This window comes from Camelina sativa, chromosome 12 (genome assembly GCF_030686135.1).
Source record: "Camelina sativa cultivar CO46 ecotype springtype chromosome 12, ASM3068613v1".
Taxonomy (NCBI): Eukaryota; Viridiplantae; Streptophyta; class Magnoliopsida; order Brassicales; family Brassicaceae; genus Camelina; species Camelina sativa.
The window spans coordinates 18,250,016-18,275,315 of NC_141891.1; the positions used below are offsets into that span (position 1 = coordinate 18,250,016).

Sequence of the window (25,300 nt, forward strand, 5' to 3'; positions counted from 1 at the left end):
AACAGCAATTTCAGCAATCACATTGCCCTCAGCATCAATCTTTTGGCCCTGCTCATTGCGCAAGTGGCCCTCTTGATCACTCAAAGCACCATCCTCATCTCGCATCAGAATGATTGGATTAACCATCTTTAAAGATTTGGCTGCTTTTCGGTTCTCACGCTCAAGTTTTCCCAACTCTTGGTTTGAAAGTTTCAGAATTGGACCAGTCCTGTTGCTCCTTGTGTTAGGCTTATTAGCCATACACCTGAAACACACAAGAGAAAAGAAAACAAAAGCGTGTAAGTTTCAAATAAAAATAAAAATTTAAACAAAATCTAAAACTCAAATCTAATGGTAGATAAAAGAGTCCCTGGCAACGGCGCCAAAATTTGATATGCTCAAATTAAACCCTAGAGCTACTCTCTCAAATTAAGAGATCACTGCAGTATTTAGGGGTCGAATTCCACAAGGACTCAAGACTACACAATAAATTATAGAGTTTTATAATTATGCTAAACAAATTAAATTAAAAATTGAATTAGCAATGCAAAGTAATAAATAAAAACTGTTGTAAATTCAGGGGATCAAAAAGCTAGGTCTAGGGAATTTCTCAGGAAATTACAAATTATTAAATCATAATAGGATTCAAACAATTAAGAACATATCTAGAACTCTAAACACTTTTGTAAATTAAATCAGTTCTCACTGCAAATAATATATAAATTTAAAACCAGAAAATCCAAATCTCTTTGTAAAATTCTAGGTTAAAAATCGGCAATAAAATCAGGTTTAGATTGTTCACAAAATTATTAAATCAAATCTCTTTGCAAGAATAATTTTGCTCATCAAAAGGTTTTATCAAGAAAATCAATTATATTCTCATATCAATTTATTTTCCTAAAGTATTAATTCCAGGTGATCAATCAAGAATTAATATGAAGAACAACCTAAGATGAAGATCTAGATAGATAAAGAATCTTAAATAAACATATCTAATAATTCATAAAATCCCTGTGAAAAACCCTAAACCTAACAAGCAAACTACTCAAACATATTCAATGAAGAACAAAACATAATTCTGAATAATAAGCAATAGAGATTAAAAAGAGTAAGAAGGAGTTCAAGAAATTCTTCTCTCAAAGCAGTTCAGATCTCTCTCCCAAAAGCTCTCAAAATCTCTTAGGGTTGCAGGAAAAATAAAACTTGATAGAATACAACTTCATGGTTTGGAAAACCTAAAAATACTATTTATAAGTCCTAAAACACGTCAGGGACTTGTGTTACAATCTTGGAAGACTTTAGGGCAGAATTGTAAAACTTCCAATTTTGTGATTCTTCATCGTCTGAAGAGGGTGTCGATCGATGCTCATAATCTTGGTGTCGATCGATGCTCATGCTTTGATCCGATTCCAACTTCTCTTCCTTGATGAATTGCTCCAAAATATCTCTAGTTGCTCTATTTTGCTCATTTCATGCAAAATCCTAGAAAACCTGTAAAGACTCAAAAACATCTTAGAAAACAAATCAAAAGACTCTAAAAGACTCCTTATATATCATGGTTAAAAACCACAAAAACCATGATATATCAACATATATATTGACCACTGGCCTCTTAAAAGATGGTTTTTATCCATTTGTAGCAACCAGAGAACAGTATGACAAATAAAATGATATTTGTTTTATTCTGGGTTTCGAACCAACAACCTTAACATATAACCACTAGCTCCGATAACCAACAGAGTTATCCACTTTGGTATCATATGAGAACTGAACATCAGATCCACATGGAAACATAAGCATAAACCTACGAAGTACTGTAGTCTCTTTCTTCATTGACCACCTTTAAACCATGGGTAGATAGAAAAACATCTAATTAAGTAACAAAGCATCTAATTAAGTAACAAAGCTTTGAGTTGTTAAAAATAAATTAAAACATGGTGCATCAGGTGTTAAAAATGAACCTGTATCTAAACAAATGATGTATAAAAATGGCCATCTGAAGCTTAGCGAACTCAGCTCCTACACATAGTCTAGAACCAGCGCCAAAGGGAATGTACGATTTGGAGAGGATTGAGCCCAAGTCTTCACTCTGAAAATTTAATGATTATATGCTGAAAATTATATAAATTTGATTAGTGGGATAATATAAGTTTAAATCACCTTCCAGCGCCATGGATCAAATGCTAGAGGGTCATCATACTTCTCCGGATTAAAATGGACATTAGCATAGCCCATGAAGATCCAACCAGCTGGAATTGTATAATCACCAACTTGGAAATCATGATCAGTCATTCTAAGTACTGTAGGCGCTGTGCTTGTGATCCTAAGCGACTCATATATCACCTGAAATAAAACACAACATTTGCCTGACCTACTATATATAAAGGTTAATAGAGATACAACTTACAACTAATTAACAATGAGTGGATTTATATATATGACGATGATACACACTCACCATTTGGGTGAACGTCATTGATTTGTAGTCTTCCCATGTTAAGCCAGCCTCCTTCTCGGGCTTACCTTGGACAATTCTATCATGCTCTCTTTGCAACTCTTGCATGACATTAGGGTGATCGCTTATGAGTTTAATTGTAGCCGCAAGGATCCCTGGTGTTGTCTCATTAGCAATCAAAAAGAAAGTATATATGTATTCAATCGCATTCTCGACGCTCATTTTTTCCGCTCCGCCTTCCATTTCTCCGAAGATAATCTTGAAAAACTCCCCAAACTCCTCTCCTGATGCTCTCTTCTTTAATACTGTTTCCTTTATTAACTTCATCATACGCTTTCTTGCCTGTGAAGAAACACATCATAGGAACGATTATCTTCCCTCAAATTATATGCACAATCATAGGAACGTTCCAAGAGAGTTGAAACCACTCCCTTGGAAAAACACATACCTTCATCATTCGATAGACACCAGTCCCAGGAATGTTCCAAGAAAATTGAAACCAATCCCTTGGAAAATATCTCCAACATAGTGCAAGTTCTTTTGCTGCCTCTGGTTCCATTTCACCCATAACTTTCTTTGCAAGACATTCAATTAAGATCTGTGAAATTCGATGATATGTGTTTAATTAGATGATCCATTAAGTAATCCGGTAAAACAGAATCATGCCACGAGTTACAGACATTAAGAAAAAAATAGACTTTTTTTTTCACCTTGCTTGATGTTTCCTTGACGTCGAGACAGCCGTTCCTGGCTCCTTCCTCCATGTATGTGCGAGCCAAAACATCGACGTCTTGTACCATCTTTAGCTTTAAATATTTTGGACCCAACAATTGAAATGTCAAGTTCCGGACATGTTTATGGGACTGCTTGCTCTGAATAAACAAGTTGTTTTTCCCAAATAGTCGTGATATGCTCTTCGTGATACCTGGAACATGATTTGCCTTTGCTATTTCCAGGTTCAGTTCAAAATCCAACGAGATTATAGCTTTGCTTCCAAATAAGCTTGTCCGAAAAACTGGTCCATATCTTTTCCAAAAAATATATCAAGGAAAAGTTGACGTAACTTAGGTGGAGTAATTAAAATATATATTCCTAAGTTTACATACAAGTGATGCATGCTAGAGAATTGGCAAAGAACCTGAGAACTCTTTCCTTGATGAATGTCGGAAATTGAAGAACGTCATGAGGCTTCATGAACTCAAAAGTGTCTCCAATGATCGGAAAACCCATGGATCCTGGTGGTAGTTTTCCATTGGTTTTCGGATTTCTCCACTGATAGATCCAATGAAATAACGTGACCACAATGAGTGAAACTACCAGAGCCAATAACTCATAAAATTCTACCATGTTAACTTCTTTTCTTCTCTCAACAATGAGTGAAGATGTTTGTCTGGTATAAGATACGAGGGAGGTACTCTCTTTATATTGGTGCTCTATTCATGGACTCATTAATGCTATTTATATAAGTGAGTTATCTTATTAAATATTAATCAAAGGTTTTTTTAATGACATGTGATACTTTTATTTTGTTAGATGTGTTTTTTCTCTTAGCTCTAAATACACCATTATTCATTTTTATTAAATTTAGTTATTTTTTATATCAAAAAGTGTATTTTTCTCTCATAAACAGTTACATCATATATTTTCACTAGATTTTCATTAGATTTAAGATTATATGTATTAAAATTTATTTAACAGGTACATTTAATTTCAAAGTTTCTTTTTAACAAGAAAAACTAAAAGATTGACACATGGCATGCATCCCTATTTTAGCAAAGGTTTTTTCATGAATTTTATCATCATGTGAAGTGATGTTACATATCAATTTTTTCTAAACTAAATCAAAACATTTCTTACAATTTGATTAGGGGTGTTCCATTGAAGTTGGATTTGGTTTAGTTTGGGTTATTTCATGAATATAAACCTTGACGTATATATTTTGGAACGGTGATCGCGTCTCTAATCTGTGACAAATTTTTTTTGTCCCATAACCATTTTCTTTAAAATAATTACTTGTTTGATAATTTTTATTAGAAGTTATTGGGTAAGAGATTTAGATGGGATACCCCTATTTCCCATTTGAATATTTTTTTTTTAGGACATTGATGTTTATTTGCCAAACTTCTGACATGGTCGAATAAACTTACAATGTGTTAAACTCAAAAAACAAGAAGAATCATGGGACATTTTCAAAAATATTCCCTTTTCAATGTCCCTTTTTAAAAATACTCTTCTATGTTGACCATTTTTAAAACTATCCCTCTTTATGTACAAAATGACTAAATTACCTTTTACTTGAATGACAACAAGAATGTACAGTCACAAAAATCAAAAAAATTTCCCCGTAAAAAAATTTTTTCCCGCCAAAATTTAAAAAAATTTCCGCCAAAAAATTTAAAATTTATACCATATATAAATATTGTAAACGCTTTTAAAAACTTTGTAAAAGTGTTTACAAGGTGTTTAAACACCTTTTAAAAACCTTGTAAAATTTTTTAAAAACCTTATAAAAGCGTTTACAAGGTGTTTAAAAGCCTTTTAAAAACTTTTTGCAAACCTTTTAAAAACCTTATAAAAGCCTTGTGTTTAAAAATCTTTTAAAAACCATGTAAACGCTTTTAAAACCTTGTAAAAGCATTTAAAAGCGTTAAAAATGTGTTTAAAAACCTTTTGAAAACCTTTTAAAAACCTTTTAAAACCTTGTAAAACTATTTTTTTAAAAATCTTGTAAAAGCGTTTACAAGATGTTTATAAGGCTTTTATAAGTAGAATCCTTTTAAAAACCTTGTAATTTTTTTTATATGACCCCCCCTTTTTCTAATTAATTTTTGGCGGGAATTGTTTTTTGTCGAAATTTTTTATCAAAATTGTTTTGACAAAAAAAATTTTGGCGGGAAAATATGTCGGAAAATTTTTTGGCGGAAATTTTTTTGATATCTAGAAAAATTATATGCTTTAAATACTATTAATGTTTTAAATATTTGTAAGACTTACATAAAGTTTGAATATCATTCATATTTAAAAAATTCATAAATTTTAATTGTCAATAATTTTTTAAACTTGTTTATAGCATTGACATATATATAATATTTGAAACCTTGTAGAATATTAAGTATTTAAAATTTCAAATAATTGTTTATATTCAAGAAAATTATTTGTTCTACAAAAGAACCGGATTAAACCGAACAATTCTTTTAATTTTGGACACATGATAAGTCAAGTGTCATGCTTATTTGGATATGTGATCATTTTAACCTAAAACGACCAAACACGTTTAAAAAAAAATCAATTAGGCCCCGACTAGTAACGGCTGTTACTTATGGCTATAAAGACTTTCACTTAAAAATTTTAGCTGTAGAGAATTTGGCTGTATATGTTTTGACTGTAGAAACTTTAACTGTTAAATTTGATTGGTAGCAAATACTTTTAAAACTGAAGCTGTTACTTTTATTATTAAAATATTAAAATGATGATTATGAAAATAAAAATAATTATTATTAAAATGGATCTTAAAAGAAGAAGAAAAAAATAAGAATAATTAATGTGTAAAAATAATTTATGTAAAATTTATATATAAAATTTTGGAGAGCTTTTAAGTATAATGGGGGAGAAAAAAATAAAGTTTTATATTTTTTTAATTTTAAAGCCTAGTTTTCACGTTTTAAAAGTTTTGAGAAAACAAGGAAGGAAAAAAATAAGTGACTTACAAAGCTTTAGAAAAAATTAAAGTCAAAAAAGTATGATTGGCAAATAAATGGCTGTCAAGGCTTTAATTTTTGTAAAAGTCTTAAAAGTTTGGTACCAATGAGGGCCTTAATTAATAACTCTATAATTAGTGATCAATTCAAGCGATTAAACCAGCATGCATTAAACCGATAAACCATCAAAAGTAGCCATAGATTCAATAAGCAATAAACAATTAGCAATAAACCAACAATGCCATAATTCAAAAATTATCAAGAAGCAAATAATCAGCAACCTAATAATCATTCGAACAATTCCACGTCTAGCAACTTAACATAAGTCATACATCACATCTAGCTCTGGGCATTCGAGTACTCGGTTCAGGTTCGAGATTTTTGTTTAGGGATTTAGGATGCAATAGGGTAAATAAAAATTTCCGATTTGGTTTTGTTTCGGGTCCTGTTAGTTTATGGTCAGTTCGGATATGAAATTTCAAAACCAACCTATAAAACACCAAAAAATGGGTTTCAAATGGTTCGGGTATTATTTTACCGGAATGTCCTAAAAGTATAAAAAATACCTGAAATGCACTAATATATACGAAAAAATAACTATATCAAGTTGTCAACACATTCAAACCTACAAAATACACATCCAAAAAGTCCAAATACTTGAAAGATAAAGATAGAGAAGACAAAAAAACATTTCACTACAACAAATATGGGTATTGATAGCATACGATTAACGCTATGATATGGTTATTATAGCGTTTTCATAATGCTATTAAATGAGACGCTATAATAGAGGGGCTATATACAATAGCGTTTCTGGGCTGGTGCTATCGTAGGGTATCCTTTAATAGCATATATAAAATGCTATATTACAATGTTTAATAACACATATATCGTGCTATATTTAAGTATATAATAGTAATTTATGCCTGCTATATGTACGGTAAACATAGCTATCTTTTCTTGCTATGATTTAATTTTTAGTAGCTCTATGTTAATGCCATTTGATTAGTTATCTTAGCATCGGTGTTGAGCTATTTGTATTTGAGTTGTAGCTTTTATTATGTGCTACTAAGTGAGTATACAATGACTTCATATGCCTGCTATAACGATCAATTATGTTTGGTTTCTGATTACTATTAACCGTTTTTTATAAAGCATATTCAAATGAAGTTACAATTTGAAAGTAACATGTGATAAAGCTGAAATTTTATTCTAGAATAGAAAATATCAAACATTTTTATGATACACAATGAGCATACGATCCAATTCCATAAATCCCAAACAAAGAACACAAGTCTCATGCATTTGCCACAACAACAAAAGTAGAAAATTGTACGGTTCTTACTCGACATCAAATGATGACAACATTTTCTTCAGGTCATGCTATAGTGGTACCAATAGCATCCTCCATACACTCAATAGCAGAATTAGGCCTCCAAACCTTCGCATCAGGCACCTTGATTACATCAATCCACAAACGAACTGCATTATGACCCAATGGAACAAAATGCACTAACTGCTCTGGGTTGTTTGAAGACCAGCGTCCTTCTGCAACAACCCTATTCTGACCAGTAATGTCCAGCAGTCTGCACTTCTGATCCTCCTTGACAATCCGTTTCAGAGAAGTGTGCTGCATAGTATAAATAATATGCAAGGTTTACCAAAGGCATCAGTGCTAACGATCATAACATATTTTATAAGTAACAAAAACATTGAAATTTACCTGCTGAGATGAACTTGAAGGAGATTGTGTAAGTGGTTTTGAACTCTTCACAGGAGCTGCTGGAGTGAGTCCTTGTGACTGCGTGCGAGGAGATGATGTAGCTGGTGCCTCTGTACTTAAATCTTCGATTAAAACTCTGTTGAATGGCCATGCTACAAACGACTTCAAAGAGTCATGAATATTTGAGAGTTCTTCTGTTGGCCGCCAAAGAAATGTCTCAGGTTCATTAACTGCATCGACAAAAACTTTAATGGCATTTGGCCCAAGTGGAAGGCCATTCACCAAAGCTTTGGGATCACGAGTCTGCCAACGTCCTTCAGCAACATGTTTATCATCATTTGATAGCCAATGTAGAAGTTTGCACTTGTTCATGGAAGTTATATATGGGCTCTGTTAAACATAATTATTCCAATATAGAAAATATTACTAGATTTAAGAACATAAAACGTAGAGATCAAATCCTAAGTACAATCAATCAGATTAAGAAAACATTACCTTAGGCGGAATGTCTTCTGGTCCTAACTCCTGCTCAATAGCATCAACACAATCCTGAGGCCACGCAATAGTTTCTCCTACAGCTTGACCAATACTAAACATATTTGCCGCAGGTCTCCAAAGAAATGCATCTTCTTGAAAAGCCGTCTCAACCAACACCTTCACTGAATTAGGGCCCAATGGTACATTGTTGATGAAGTCCATGTGATCAAAATACAGAATACAACCCTCGGCTACTTTAAATTTAGAGCCAGACCAATCATACAGAATGCACTTAGGCTGCGGTATTTGGTTTACACTCTACAAAGGTAAATAATAGTTAGAATCTGTTAACCATTCAGTGAACAACCTCAGCAAATCTCATTATATATTAACACTTCCTCTTGGCGCTGAATGTTCACCAACTTCCAAAAATTGACGCTGGAAAATGAGAAGGAATGTAATTAGTTACCATTTTCTTAGACCATTAATCTAATGATATGGATTTCCAGACTTACATGACTATTCAGTTTCGCAAGAGCATCTTGTAATTCATTGACCTGCTGCTGCAACTGAATTTGGGTCTGTTGCATTTGAGTCACATACTTGCTTTTCATCTGGAGTTTGGTCATACTCATTCCTCTACCCATTGCCCTCAGGCGTCCAGGATTATCAGGTCCCAATATCTGAGCAAGAGTGTCTTCTTTTGGGTTTGATGATGATGATGATGGAGCATTAGAAAAAACGAACTCATTTGCCATTTCCTATTAAATGTCGGACTTATGTTGATAGAGGTAAATTATAATGAAAAACATAGAAGAGAGGATCATAAAATAAATGACTTACAATCTTTGCAGCAGTATCCGTGTTCACTGCTGTCCCATCCTTTTTAGTTCGTGACTTGACCCACACATTCAGTCTAGTCACTTCATATGTGCTCTCTTTTCTCTGCGTAATTATAACACACATTCAGTGATATTAAGAAACCATTGTCAAAACTGGTGGCCAAAATATATTGATAATCACTGAATGACACTTACTAAATCTTCGGCCAATCGAACCATTCCTTTACGACTACATGTGTGAGAAATCTGCTTACGTCTTCTTTCCTTGTATGAATCACTAACAGCCTATATAAAAGTATTAGCGCACTCTATGTGGAAGATAAATTAAGTACAAGTTAGTACCTTAAACTCTAGACTAGTCTTCTCTTTGAAAAACTTCCTCCACTCTACCGTAAGAATATTGTCTAGTCGCAGCTTCATTCTTTCTACGTTGTTCGGAGCTTTCCTAATGGGAAAAGGGCCATTTCCAACCTGTACAATGTCAAAAGTGCCAATTTATACCTATACAAACGTTCGGTGTCAATTTCTACCTATACTCTATAAAATTCAAATTTCATACCCAATTTTATAAAATAGTGCCAATTTCAAAGTCAACATCAACAAATATTAGTCAAGAGCTGACTCAGATGACACGTGTTTGAGGAGGTGGCATCGAGCATCAAAAACAACATCATTTTGATGCTTTAGTTTCGTTTAAAAGAAAAATGTAACAACGTAGAATCGAACCCTGGCCTATCAGAGTTTTAAACAAAGCTTTAACCAATTGATCCCACAAAACTTATTCGAAATAATATGGAAAGATTATGTTTATAACTATATTGACCAATCTCCCTCCTTCCTCCACTTCCTTTCTTTGTTGGCATTGTCGATGGCTGCTCCGCCATGGTTCTTTGATTTCCTTCTCCATAGTATTTGAACCGATCTCTGCTTGCTAAGAGAGACGAACATATCAAATTTTTCTAACTTCTCTAGTTTTGATAATTTTGGCATCCTCATTCAAAATTGACTGGAAAACAGAAACCCTATTTATGATGATGATGATGATCAGAGAGGAACAGAGAATCTCCAAAGTTTAAAAGAATCAAAAAGTAAAAATCAAATCTTGGAAAACCACAATAAACGGAAACACTCAGCGACTGGGCCAACGGAGGCGGATTTAGATGGAGAACACAGCAGCCATTGAAGATGCGAAGAAAAAAAAGGAAGATGAAGTAGAGATTATCGCACAAATATATAGCTATAAACATAAAAGTTCCTTAATGTTTCGAATAACTTTGTGGGATCAGTTGGTTAAAGCGTTGATCAAAACGATGTCGTTTTCAATGCTCGATGCCACCTCCTCAAACACGTGTCATCTGAGTCAGCTGTTGAGTAATATTTTTTTATATTGACTTTGAAATTGGCACTATTTTATAAAATTGGGTATGAAATTTGAATTTTATAGAGTATAGGTAGAAATTGACACCGATCGTTTGTATAGGTATAAATTGGCACTTTTGACATTGTACAGGTCGGAAATGGCCCTTTTCCCCTTTCCTAATCTGATTAACCAAACGTGACTTAGAGGCCCTCCATAAACATCCCATTTGCTTCAAAACAGCCGCTTTCTCATATTCTCCATCTAGTTCAAACCGTATCTACAATAAAGTAAAAAAGAAAAAAGATAAGATAAGAGTACTTAGAGCAAATTAATTGTGATTGTGACTTGAAATTAAAATACCTGAACAGATTTCCATAGAACTGTCTTCAGCTCCTCACCAATTTTCCTCCAATCATCTATCACAACAGGAACATGTTCTCTTACCAAGGGACCTAAGTAGGAAGACAACTTAATTGATCCTTCTCCACATGGTTCTCCAAATTCAGTGAACTCTACTCTTATTCGTGTATTAGGATACTTGGCAATATCTTTCATCTTTGTTGGTCCTCTGTGTTTTTTAGTCTGGGGCGGAACTGACGATGTAGCATCCTCAGAGACAGCAGCTGACTCTTTATCGGCTCCTTGTTCTGTAACGTCCTTAGCAGCTTCACCAACCATATGGCTATCTATCAGACTATGATCCAGTTGTGGTTCATCAACCTGTGTGTCTTGAGGCTGCGTGTCATGTGGATAGATGGTGCCAACGAATTCAGGTTCTTCTTCTTGTACGTTGATCTTCCTTTTCCTTCCACCCTTTTTCCCCTTACCCATCTGATACGTCTGTAAAAATAAGAGGGAAACTCAAATATAGACTCAAAGACAGACCAAGTATCCAAAAACAAAAAATATAACAGTCATGCGAAACCAATCAAATATAGACTCAAATGAACGCGATCACACAAAAATTCCTTCACAATCATCTCTGGCATTTTGAGCCTCATCTGCTACGTCTTCTAGAGTCATATCAATATCCGAAGGTAATGGTCCAACATCTGCATACCCATCTTCCACATTCTCATCACTGTATCTTCTAGATGGACTTTTCAAAACTACATACCAACTAGATTCATCATTCTCCCTTGAATAACATATTTGTCTCGCTTGAGAGGCTAAAATGAATGGGTCCTTCGCAAATGACACTTGGCTCTGATTCATATTAACCAGCGTAAAGCCATCTTCTACCTTAACACCGTTACCTTTAACAGCCCACTGACACCGAAATATTGGGATGTAGAAGACATTGTAGTCTAACAAGATTATATCAACTATTCTGCCATAGTATGATACAACATCTACCACTTGTGCTGTGTTCCTTGCACTAGATCTACACATTGCTGTTGCACTAGGTCCAGTTGTTGCACCAAGACGTGGTAATCATGAGATTTGAGTCCCATCACTTTACACTCGTCTCATGATACACAAGTAGATATGTTAGAGCAATAGCCATCCGGACCTTTAAAATCAAAGAGCCGCTTACAGAATATTTTCTTTTCTGACTTTGACAAAGACCAAGGACCTGCGGGAAGTAGTGTCCTTTTACCGTGATCTTTTGGATGCAAATCTTTCCTGATACCAAGAGTTTCGAGGTCCTTCCTAGCTTTTAATCCATCCTTTGAATTGCCACAATGTAACAATGTGGCAATCAAGCTTGCAGCCACGTTTCTCTCCACATGCATCACGTCTATTTTATGTCTTACCGGGAGCTCCTTGTCAAGACAAAGCATAAAATAGAGTAATCAGTTGAAAGTTATATACAAGTGATGACAATGGAAATTCTATAAGTACTATACATACCTCCCAATAAGGCAATGTGAAGAATATTGATCTTTTCTTCCATCTAGTTAACTCCTCTTTATCTTTTTTCTGCTAAGTCTTCTTCTTCAGCATCAGATTCACTGTATTCATCTTCGTTATCAGATGGTATGTCACAAGCAGCTCTAGATCTCTTCTTTCCATTCTCTTTTCTGTTACCAAAATCATTCTTGTAGTTTCTTAGTAGTAAGGAAATATTTCTACTCGTGAGTATCCTTCCCTTTATTCCATGCTCTGCTTTACCGTCAAACCAACTCTTCTTTCCTCAAAATCTATGTGACAGAGACAAACTTTTCCGGTGGCACATATATACAAACTTCCTACTATGACTCAGCCACAAACTATCTGTGTGCTTCCCACATATAGGACAACCCATCTTACCCTTTACTTTACAACCAACAAGATTTCCATAAGCTGGGAAATCACTTATGGTCCAAAGCAGCATCGCCCTCAACGTAAAAGTTGTTTTACTAAATGCATCGTCAGTCACCTCGCCTTTAGACCACAAACGATTTAAATCTTCTATAAGAGGTTCTAAGTAAACATCTATACTATTACCAGGTTGGTGCGGTCCAGGAATCAACAAACTAAGCATGATATTTTCCTCCTTCATACATAAGTCAGGAGCCACATTATAACTAACGAGCAAGACATGCCAACTACTGTATCGGTTGTTCTTCATGTTTAAGGGGTTAAACCCATCAGTAAAGAGCCCATGTCGCACGTTCCTCTGCTCAGCTGCGAAAGAAGAATACTTGTCATTCATTGACTTCCATGTCACTGAGTCTACTGGATGGCGTAATTTCCCGTCACTGCTCTTGTTATTGAAATGCCATCTCAAATCCGCAGCCACTTTCTATGATCTGAACATCCTTTTCAGACGAGGAATTCTTGGAAAGTACCTCAAAACCTTATGTGGAACACCCTTCTTGACTTCCCCTGTGTGCATGTTGGTCTTCCATCTCGAAGACTTGCATTTTAGACAAGTATCAACCTTCTTGAGCTTCTTTCTGAACAGACAGCAGTCGTTCACACAAGCATGAATTTTTTGATATCCCATATCAAAATATATCAGAAACTTCTTTACGTCATAGGTTGATTTGTGCAGTACATTGTCTTTAGGTAACATTTTTGGTAAAGTTTCCATTAAATCATCGAACCTCTTGTCTGACCATCAATTCTGAGTTTTAAACCGAAACAGTGTAACTGTAGCTGATAGCTTGCTATGATTCACACATGTGGGATACAATGGCATTTCAGCTTCTGCAAGTTTTGCTAAAAACTCATCTTCTTGCCTATCCTCTCCCTCAGCAACCTCACATTAATCTGAACCCTTACAAGCTAAATCTTCATCAGACCATTTAGCAGCTTCGTATAAACCCAGAATCTCAGCATTCCACGCTCTATCTTGACCTTCTACTAAACCAACAGAATCTCCATGGTGAAACCAATCAGTACGTCTCTTGTAAGCCTCATCCATTCCATTTATAACTAAATGAGACACAACCTCGTTGCATGTATGGCGCTCTAAATTGCGGCATCCGGTGCACGGAAAAATTATCTTTCCATTAATTGCTAATTTGGCACTAACAGGTTCAACAAAACATCGAGCACCACTCTCATATGCAGAATCAACCCTTGAGTTCATGTAAGAGAAAAGTATAGAAAAAGACATAAGTATTACAACACTAGTCCAAATGCATAAACAAAACACTTTTAGCAATTATAATTACCTTCATAAATGCACCCATGCCTTGTCCAACATTTTTCTTAAAAATCCTAGTTTCCCTTGACACAGTTCAAACGATATAGGATACAAGCAACAATGAACACAAGTTAAATATATTTTCGACAATCAATCACAGAGACACACCTATTAACAAGAAATCGATACAAAAGGCCAAGAAATCGATAGATGTGTCTAACCTCTATAGTGATTGTATTCTTCCCCCGATATCTGAGAACCCAAACCTATTAATAAGACACACACCTATAATTACAACAACCAACGAAACATACTGCTGTGTATAGCTACTATAAACTCACTTTCAACTCACCTGAAAATCATATATGAGGAGAGCTGATGCGAATTAAGAGAATGAGACAGATCGAATCGAGATGGCGAGCAATAGAGTCGGCGGAGATGGCGAGAGATGGAGAAGAAAAATCGACGGAGATGGCCGTCTTTGAAGAAGATGAACTCGACGGAGATGACGAGCAAACGAGTCGACGGAGAACTCGAAGGTTTTGTCTTTTTTTTGTTTGCCTTCTTTATTTTGTCTTTTTTTTGTGCTATGATATGTAAAGGTTTTATTATTGAGACCGCCAAAATGTAATTTTTTTCCTAAGTGTTGGCGGAATCAGGTGTTTTTAGTTCCCGCTTATTGATTTTTAGGCATAGCATTAGTGTAATGCTATAAGTCTATTTGACAAACTCTCATTTCACTTTTAATAGCAGTTACAGAAATTGTGCTATTATAATCTGCTATCAATACCGATATTTGTTGTAGTGTTTCCATGTCACAGAACCAAGAAAGATACAAGTTTCTTAACCAAAAACAAAAAGAGTAAGAGAATATATCCAAATCTGAAAGACTGAAACTGAAAGCCTAGTTGGAAATTGGAACTTGAAAACTAGAAACTGAGAACACATTACACATTCATGAATTACTACGGCTTTGTTGTAACTTTAAATCTTGTGATATCTCATACAATCTGTAGGAGTAGGACCTAATAAAATTAGAAAAATAAAACAACATTAGGTCAAAGTAATACTAATATCGTATAACAAATAAGATAAACTTAATTACCACATTGGTGACCTTAAATGTTGAAATCAGGTTCAAATTCTGTAGAAAATCAAAGAACATAATATTAGAAATCAATCAAAGTATCAAAATTTCTAGTTTGTAAATCAGACATAATTAAGAGATTAAAACTGAAAAGAATGAAAGAAAGTACATCTCATAAGATCATCTTGCAAATCAATTTCAGAAAGAATTTGTTGAATGGTTGAGACTCCTTTGTCATTGATATGAATCTCACATTTTAGCCATTTTTCAGTACACATGAACACTTCAATCATGTAATTTGTCAAACAACTTTTGCTTGGATCCAAAACTCTACCACTAGTACTAAAAGCAGATTCTAATGCTACTGAAGACACTTGCATTGCAAGTATGTCCTTAGCTATCATTTATAGAACTGGATACTTCCCACTGTTAACCTTCCATCATGATAATCATACTCTGAACCTTTTAGAAGATTTGGAGTCTCCACATCCTCTTTCAAATACATATCCAACTCATTAGAAGACTTATGAATCCTGTTTCTTTCACAATATAATCAAAAATCTTAGCTATATCCTCATATCCAACAAGAGCCCATTTTCACTCATATCAGCATCAAACTGATCTTGAGCCACATACCATGATTGTGATGGTGACTGAGAAGATGACCCATCTCTATTTTTCTTCAACAAACTGGGTCTGTTATACTCATCATACAAATCTTTCAAGATATTATTTATTGAATCAGATGTATGAGTAGACTCCACACCAGTGGCGGATCTAGAAAATAATTTTACCGGTGGCAACAATTTTAAACTATAAAACTAAATAAAATATTTAAAAACCATGTTTTATAAACATACTGTAAATAATACCAACTTTTTACCAGACGAGCTAGAAAAAAAAAAAAAACTGACATAAAAATAAAAAACCAATTAACATCAATTTTATTAAAATTTCATTTTATTTCTACAAGGTTGATCCAAGTAATAAATAAAACAATAACATAGAAGAAAATTATCTGATATGATATTTTGCGTTTAACGGAGAGAAAGGAAGTTGAAGAGTCATGCATGTCTCACGTTTAATTTTTAGTTTCTAATGTAATAAAAAGAAATGAGTTTGTAATACATCTTTGCCAACTAAATAAGCTTATAAATATTATTACGAAGAATTGGGCTTTAGTGCTTTACTAACACAAAAGTCAAATGTGAGTATAAAAATATAATGTAACAGGGGCATTGAATATATTTTTAGCAGGGGCATAAATTAAAATTATAATAAATAGCTCTAGCTTCTAATATTTTGACAGTGGCAACTGCCCCGCTTTACAGTAACGTGGGTCTGCCCTTGCTCTACACTACCTTTACCATAAAGCCTGTCAAAACATAGCTTCGCAAATTTCATTTTCTTGTTACTATCACAAGTTTGTTCATTTCAACCTTATCACCAAATGGATTCCAATACTTCTCCAACTTTGTTAACATGGATGCCGCTTTCTTATGCATGTCATCATCATCTCCTATTGTGCCAATAATGGTAATATTTCTCATAATATAGACTATCTCATTATAGAGTTTATGAACACCAACGGTTGTAGAAGCTGAAAGAACCAATGTGGACTTATAAAAGATGCCAAGAATATGAACAAACCTCTCAACTTAATCCAAATCAGCTTTCAAAGCTGGCCCACCTCTTATATGTCCATCCACTTTTTTCCAAAAAATAGTCATTATATGGTTTATTTTCAGCCTCCATCTTCTCAAATGCTACTCTGAACTTTAGAGCTTCTTCTAACATGAGATATGTAGAATTCCATCTTGTCTTTCACATCTAAAGGCAGGCTCCCCCTTATAATTTTTCTGTTTCCACACGAAAATCAAAGGCCTTGAGTCTATTTGTTGAAGACCTCATATAATGGATTCCACTGCAAACAACCTCTACACTGCTATCTATATCATGCAATGCTTCCTTCATAACCAGATTGAATATGTGAGCAGCACATCTCAAATGCAAATATTCACCTTTTGGTATCAATACATCACTTCCATTATTCTGCATCATTGCTTTCTTGAACTTAGTCATAGCTGAAGTGTTAGCTGTAGTGTTATCAATAGTGATGCAAAATATTATATGTATGCTCCACCCTTCCAAACATTCTAAAAGATAATTAATTACTAATTGTTAGACTCTTATGATCATAAACATTCTTAAATTCTATAATCATCTTCTTGAGCCTCCACATAGCATCAATAAAATGAGCTGTTATTACCATGTAACTAGCTCCAACAGTGGGAGAAACTTTTGTTTGTTGTGCTCAAGAATCTTTTTCATTGCTGCCTTCTTTTTCACATAATTCTCCACAATGTCTCTTGTAGCTGTTTTCCTAGAATGAGGTTTATACGGCTGAAATTTAGAGCAGAAATGTCTCCAAGCTAAGCACTCTACAAAAGACAAAGGTAACTCAACTAGAACCAACATTTCATTAGTAGCTTCTCTAAACAATGCCTCATTTACCTTACTCACTCTAACATTACTACCATCACCATAAGGAGTTAAAACATATTAAACATTATCTTTATTAGCAATTGGACATACCTTATACACCTTGCATGTCTTTTCAACATGTTTCCTCAGAATAGAGGTTCCAGACTTGGTTGCACAACCCAACTCTCTCCCACAGTAATTGAACCTACACTTGTTTTCTACTCTGGTGAAATGTTGCCAAACATACAACCTTTCTTTCTTTCTTGCCTTACTACCTCGTTCACCTTCTTTCCCTTTTTATTGCCAGTCTTATCAGAATTAGGTGTTTCAACCTCCATCAGATCATTGTGGTCTGTCCCTGTTAGATTATCATAATACGCCATCTACATCAAATATTCAAAAGCAAGCTCTAGTTATAAACTTAGAATCTAGAAGCAAAATACAATCAACAATAGTCTCATTTTTTGAAACTCGAGCTATAGGTTCTGGGTTTTGGGGCATGTTCTCCGATCAACCCCCTCGATCTTCATGAAGATAAGTTCATGGTCACACACTCACCGTAACAAGGTAATTTGAACAATAATTACAACAGGAGAGACTCTCCTCGAGTGTACAACAGCCCAGCAACGTCCATTACCTTTCAAGTCCCTCCGATGAAAAGCTAGCCCTAGTCTTCATGGAGCTTCCCACAAAATCTTGTATAGATCACTTAACAGACGAGACCAATATAACAATTACAATCCCGGTTGGTCCCAGTTCAAATATGAGAAAAAATGTTATTATAAACAGTAGATATCTCCTATTAGTATGATTCACTATGTCATAACCGTTTCCTCCAAAACCCTAACGATTCTGCTTTCTCCCTACTCTCCTTCCCACCATGCCAAGCTTATGTCTCTCCCTCTCTTTGCTTTACTCATATCCCAAGCATGAAGTAAGCAACAACAACATCAAGGAGAAGGAGTAATGGAGCAAGGACAGCTGAACCAAACACCGGACATGACTTTGGACATGGATGCAATCTTGGACACGGGCGCAACCATACCAAGATACGGATCATGGACGCAAATTCAAGTTCCAAGGATCATGCCTGGGGTGAACACACGGAGAAAGAGTGCAGCAAGGAATGTGAGGAACAAGTGCAACCTCTTTGTCCAACAGTTCGTCTAAGACCCCGACCCCACCTCAAGCCGTCAGCCGATGATGTCCGACGATGCAATCAAGACCGTCTTCATCCTTACCCAAGGATGAAGACACCAAAGTCGTTAGGAGGATTTTGTACACTTTTTCCTACTTCCGATTTGTCCCATTGGATTTACCAAAGAGATTCTAATGAGGCAAGGAATCCTAATGCATCACCACGTCCAAACAAATGATGTGGCGATCCTATCTTCCTTCCTTCCCTATTTATTCTTGAACCTTCTTCTCTTTCTGACCGTTGTAATAAGGGCTACGTGTGTGGCCGTGTATTAGTCCGCGTGTTAGTGTCTCCCTTTGTACTCAGCCTATTTAAAGGAAAATAACCTCATTGTAATCTTTAGACTTGATTGAATAAACTAAGTTTATCCTTTTCCTTCTTGTCTTGCTCATTCGTCACTCAAATAGCTTAGGCTAGAGTTTGAAAACCCTAGAAGGCTCAAGCTTTCGCTTGCCTCTTCTAGTCAGTATCACGAGCCATAGAATGGCTCGTGATACTCATGAGTTCACTGCTTTGATTCGGTCATCTCTATTGCATTCAGATCGGATCGAATTACTTATCAAGACGTTTCCATCCGCTTCGCTTCCATCTAATCTAGAGATTCTAGGCCGAGTTACTTACTAGAATCTCAGCCATTCTCACCAATCCTTCCATGGAAGCCTTGGCCAGTTTGAGTTCCAATCATTCGTCATCGCAAAACGTCCGTCCAATCTATAAAACCGACAGTCCGTCCGAGAGTTCCTTCGTCCATCCAATCCATTAGAGTTTATGTCTGTACGTGAGAGGAGTCCATGTAATGACCCTCACCATGAGGTAAATTTCAAAATAAAAACTCAAGGCCAAAGGACTAAGAAAGGAAGCCAGCAAGGAGAGCAGAAAGATTACTGAAGGAAAGTCCAAGGAAAAATTCGTAAACCGGAAGATGGCCGAGCCAAGATGGAGTGACCGGATGTACGGCGAAGACCGTAAGACTGATCGGGAGTCGTCAGGTTACGCGGAAAAATGCGAACGCAGGAAGTACCGAGAGTACCGGAAGGGACGGAGGTGTCCGAAGAGTACGGTCCGAGACGTCCGAGCAGTGCCCAAGAGCAGACCAAAGTGACCGGTAGTGTTCGAGGAGACGTACCGAGGCGTCTGGGTAATGTCCGAGAGGATCGGGAGAAGTCCGGAGAGGATCGAGAGAGTTATCCGAGAGCCGACCAAGGCGTCCGAGAGTAGTCCGATAATTGCCGAGGATTGCCGAGGATTGCCGAGGATGTCCGAGAGTTGCCGAGGATTGCCAAGGATGTCCGATAGTTGCCGAGAATTGCCGAGGATGTCCGAGAGTTGCCGAGGATGTCCGAGAGTTGCCAAGAATGTCCGAGAGAGTTGTCGAGAGTGCCGAGACGGATCGAGTGTCACCGAGAGATGACCGACGACCAGCCGATCCGACAAAATTCCAGAAATTAAGGAAATTTTGTTTTATCAAAATTGACCAATGAGGAAGCATGCAAGTTAGTGGGAAAATATAAGTGGAATATTCTATGGCATCTCTACAAAAGCTAGAAGTGGGATGCATAATCATTTCTACTTTCTAAAAAGTGGCCAATAAGGATTCATGCAAGAGTTGGTGGGAGACAAAGAAAATTCCATTGGACAAGTGTGGATCATGCAATATTTGTGGCTCACAAATGACCCAAGTGTGTGCCTAAAGGAGTGGAGAAGAGAAGAGAAGTGTTTGCCATGCATTGGCTGGATTTTCCGCCCAAAGCTCACACCATTCCACTATAAATAGACCCCCTTAGAACCCTTGTGAAGCCATTTTCGTTTTTGTCTCTCTCTCCTTAAGAAAATAAGAAGTTAGAGAGAGTTAGAGAGTTAGAGAGAGCTAGGGAGAAGGTGCTCTTCCTTTGAAGCTTTTCTCTTCCGCGTCTCAAGCTAGGACTAGAAGCTGTTAGATCGATTCTTTCAAGCCAAGTCCAGGTGAGTTTCGATGCATTTGATATAGCACATGTTAGGTGGGGTTTTGTTGGTTTTTGTTTAGGATTTATGGTTTAAATCTTTGCATTATTGTTGGGTTTTGGGGTAGATTCGTTTCTTTTCTTCTAGATTAATTTCTAGGAAGTTAAGTCTCGTTTTCTTTCCATCCTTGCATGTGGGTGTGAGGTTGTGTCTAGCACTTAGTCTCTAGATTTTCATTCTAGTTTCTTCGTTGCTTGTTTGTTTGTGCATGTTGCTTGATTGCATTGCATGTTTAGCTCTTAGTCTCTAGATATTTCTCTATATTGTTAGACTTGCATGTTGTTGGTTGGTGTCGCATGTTAGTGTTGTTGTGTGAGTTCATTCTCTTTTACCGGACTAGATGGGGAATTAAAGACATCCATCTAGTGCACGGTTTGCATGAGCAAAACCATCAGAACTCAAGTAGTCTCTAGATATTTTTCTAGATTCTTTGATGTCGCATGTTGCATGTTAGTGGTAGTTTTTTGCATGTTTGCTTGTGTGCATTGCATGTTAGATTTTAACACTTAGTCTCTAGATTTTCATTCTAGTTTCTTTGTTGCTTGTGTGTTGTACATGATTGCTTGTGTGCATTGTATGTTGTTGTTTGTAGCTTGCATGTAGCTTGTGTGCTTTGAAGGTTTGTTTGGTTGTGTGTTGAGGTTGTGCAGGAGAAGACTTCCCCAAGGCCGTAATCGGTGCGGATTACGAAGACTCAGAGAGACGGGATTGCAGCCTATGGCCGAGTACTACACGATGGTGTAGGCGAGAGAGCCTGTTGAGAGGGCATCGCATGTGATGTTCTATGCTCGCGTGCCTTTGTGGCTGTGAGTATAGGTGTTCACGGGCATGGGGGAAGTAACGAAGTGAAGAAGTGAAGGGCCCTTGAAGATGAAGAAGAAGTTTTCAGCTTCCGCATGCGTATACTTTGATAGTATACTAGGAGATTGCTTGACTAACTCGCATATTATCTTGCTTGTTTTTCTTGCATTTGACTTGCATGTTGCATTTGAGTGCTGCATGTAGTTGTTGTGCTTAGGCTTGCATGTTGATAGCTTTATCTTGCATGTTGATAGCTTAGCATTGCATGTTGTTAGCTTAGGCTTTCATATTTGCTTTGCTTTCATGATGTGTGTTGCTTGCTGGGGTTGGGGCTGGGGTTGGGTTGGGTTTGGTTTCTTGTTTCCGAACTCACTGAGTGTTAGCACTCAAGACTCCATATTTGTGTTGCAGGTAACCTTAGTGGGGAAAGCCTTAGGGGGAGCGCAGGACGTTAGGCCAGCCGGTGTAGAGTTGCATTGCCTTTGCAATTCGTTTTTGTAAAATATAAATTGTTGTATTTTGGCCTTAGGTGTCTAGCGCCATTTTCGTATTAATGTTTTATGAACTTATTTTACGAAGTAAATATAGTTAAAAGTTATTTTTTTTATTTAAGTTGTGTGGTTTCGTTTAGTTCCAGCCTTGTCCGGGTCAATCACACATTGTCTTTACCTGCACCACAAAAAACAATTAAGATGCGTGAGTATTATCACAAATACTCAGTGAGACGATCCTCCTATCTACTGAGCTATACACACAAGCCAAAGACAAACACAAACAATACAAGCAAATCAGGCAACCAAAATAACACATCAACCGCATGAGAACTGGTGTCGACCGATACTCGCACCCGACACCACCAGTGTCAACGGACACCACTAATGTTAACCAATATCTACCTGGTGTCGACCGACACTCTCGTTCGACAACTCGCAAACTATCACCAATGCCCTATCATTGATTCTAGTCGACTCTCCTCGAAAGATCTCGGCTCCCAAGGCCACCAACTCCACCATGTCTCCCACAACAACCATACAAGGCCACAAGGATCAAGAAAAACAGAAAACAAAGCAAGGAATTAATCACCAAATCAACCAATGTGGTCGACCCATACCAAAACTTCACAGTTTTGGTTCTTGGGCGTTACATAAACAATGTGGGACGTTGATATCGATAAGTCTAATCTATAAATCAATATCTACTAGGCGAGTGTCACGATTTTTTTAAACCGAGTTCGAATGAGAAAGACCGTACAGGTGGACCCATAAACCATTTGATAGTGAAAGACAAATTCATTTGTGTTAAAATAGATTGTCTTGGGGCTTTTAAATAATCTATTCATTTAGGTTGATATTCAAACATTAAAGGATACAAAACTAACGGATTAAAAATTTAAAATCACTAGTTTTTGGAATTACAAATAGAGACCTGAAACCAAAAACTAATTCAATATGAAGCAAAAAAAAAAAAAAAACAAGAAGTATGGAAAAAGTGTTCGGCAAAGAAGTATTCGAGTTGGTTTTCGATTTTGAATCAACAAACAAACTGAGAAGAATCATGAACAAAGAAACCATCTATTTCGTTAGATTATCACAAGATTAAAGATTATACATCACCTGCAAAGCTCCCATTTCACCAATGTTTGTCGATGCCGGCGGAGGTATTTCCTCAATCAAAAGGCACCCCGGGCAAGATTCAGATCCCTAAGCTGTTATTGACATGGGTCACATGACTTAAATGAATCTCAATTTGAGACACATTTGAAAATTATCATATTTTCGCATCTGGTATTTTTCAAAGAGTTTTATGCAAAAATAAAAAAAAACCTTTTATACATGTCTGAGAATTAAACTGCGGATGACTTTTGAGATTGCGGTATTGACTTGCATTTATTTGAAGAAATTTTGAACTAATAATAATAATACTAATAATAATAATAATAGTAATAATAATAATAATAATAATAATAATAATAATAATAATAATAATATGAGCTGATTTTTGTTGTCAAAAAATAATAATAATAATAATAATAATAATTGAAACAACCCAACCCGTTTTTTTATTTATATATCCTAATATCTAATAATCTCATACTCACTAACAACCTAATCCCCCAATCATTAACAACAGCAGATAACACATGAACCAATCCAATAAACTAATAACGAATAATGAATAACATGAAACCAATTCCAGCAATAATCCAAAACAGAACAAGTCATAAAACCAGTAATCCTAATCCTAACAACCATTCTAGACCACTAAGTTCCGCTCTAGCATCCTATCAAAGAGACAGAGCAAACAACTAAGCCTCTAGAACATCCTCCTCTCATAACCTTGATTCCACGATCACACTTTGCATTTACCTTCGGCACAACACAAAAGAGAGGCGTAAGTATTACCAGATATACTTAGTGAGGCAATCCTTCCATTTATTGGGCTATACACACAAGCAATAAAATATCTCATGCCGCAATCAACAAACAATTAAACAAACCAGACAATACACAAAGCATCATGACATAAACCGCTGCTGCAGAAAGGTGTCGACCGACACCACAACTGGTGTCGACCGCCACCCTGCTCGACACCCATGAAACCCTAGCAGTGTCGACCGACACTCGCCAAAGTCCTCGAGCCGTCCTCGCGTTGGTGTCGACCGACACCAGCCCTTCAAACAGAAATTCCGAATCTTGCCTCCAAACTTCTCCCATTCTATCCACGCATCCTCAGAAGCATAAACCAGCCATAAGAGCCACGAAAACTCACAAGGAACTCAAAGGAAACAATCACACAATACACAAGTCATAGAAATAGAAATCTTTGTTTAGATAAGCCATTGTCATGCACTCACCTTTGCCAAATAGAGAAAATCGACCAACCCACGACCAGAAAAACACCACAACAAGCTCCTTCCACGTCCTTAGCCTTAGATCTCCAGCCCCCAGCACAGATCTCTCAAAAACAAGCAAGGAACCTCACAGAGTTCACAAGAAGTGTAACACCCGCAAACCAATTTTTGGTATTTTGGTAAGGGTGTCGATCGACACCACAGGGGGAGTGTCGATCGACACCAGTTGTGGCCGGTTTGGTCGGTTCAATTTTAATTGTCCGGTTTGCGTGGTTGGTTTAGGGAATCCCTAAATCGAGTTTTTAGAGGTAGAAAACGACCTAGGGTCGTGTTATTTGGAGTTAGTCGCCGTTTTTGAGAGAAAAACAAAGAGAGAGTGTTCTTGAGCTTTTGGGAAGAGATTGAGAGATTCCTTGCTGTTCTTGGGAGATCTAAGGCTGGGGAGGTGTTAGAAGCTTGCTAGGAGTGAGGGAATTCGTTCTTGTTGGTCAGAATCTTCTTGGAAGAGGTGAGTGCATGACCATGGCTTATCTAAGCTAAGATCTCTAGATTCTATGTGATTTGGTGCTTATGTGGTTGTTTCTTTGAGTTCTCTATGTTATTTCGTTGCTGTCTGGGCTGGGTTTGGCTTCTGGGAGTGCAAGGAGCGGATTGGAGAAGCTTGGAGGCGAGATTCGGAGTTTCTGATCGAGGGAAATCGCTGCTCGGCATCGGTGTCGGTCGACACCAGTTGGGGTGTCGGTCGACACCAACGCGAGGACGGCTCG

At 36.6% G+C, this 25,300-nt stretch overlaps 1 protein-coding gene, 1 long non-coding RNA gene and 2 pseudogenes across 6 annotated transcripts; 1 reads left to right on the forward strand and 3 right to left on the reverse strand.

Moving 5' to 3' along the window:
- Window positions 1-1,095: 1,095 nt before the first annotated feature.
- LOC104732117 (cytochrome P450 708A2-like) lies at window positions 1,096-3,860 on the reverse strand. Of its 5 annotated transcripts, XM_087477956.1 has the most exons (9): window positions 3,573-3,589; window positions 3,360-3,460; window positions 3,145-3,240; window positions 2,883-3,032; window positions 2,438-2,776; window positions 2,140-2,322; window positions 1,941-2,068; window positions 1,684-1,819; window positions 1,096-1,470 (listed from the first exon to the last, which is right to left on the reverse strand). In XM_087477956.1, exons 2-8 carry the CDS (start codon window positions 3,366-3,368, stop codon window positions 1,699-1,701), a joined length of 1,026 nt encoding a protein of 341 aa, XP_087334082.1. In that variant the 5' UTR covers window positions 3,369-3,460; window positions 3,573-3,589; the 3' UTR covers window positions 1,096-1,470; window positions 1,684-1,698. The 5 variants fall into 5 exon arrangements, 3 of the variants coding, with proteins under 3 accessions (XP_087334082.1, XP_019089408.2, XP_087334081.1); XR_015574167.1 differs by having other exon boundaries at window positions 1,941-2,061; window positions 3,145-3,460; window positions 3,573-3,860; XM_019233863.2 differs by having other exon boundaries at window positions 3,145-3,460; window positions 3,573-3,860.
- A 3,623-nt stretch (window positions 3,861-7,483) lies between these two features.
- LOC147930690 (uncharacterized) lies at window positions 7,484-11,104 on the reverse strand (annotated as a pseudogene).
- A 119-nt stretch (window positions 11,105-11,223) lies between these two features.
- On the reverse strand, window positions 11,224-14,171 carry LOC147930691 (uncharacterized; annotated as a pseudogene).
- Window positions 14,172-20,679: 6,508 nt separating this feature from the next.
- Window positions 20,680-22,289, forward strand: LOC109128078 (uncharacterized). The gene is made up of 2 exons (XR_015575424.1): window positions 20,680-20,842; window positions 22,094-22,289. It is a non-coding gene; the product is annotated as an uncharacterized LOC109128078 (long non-coding RNA).
- The last annotated feature ends 3,011 nt before the right edge of the window (window positions 22,290-25,300 follow it).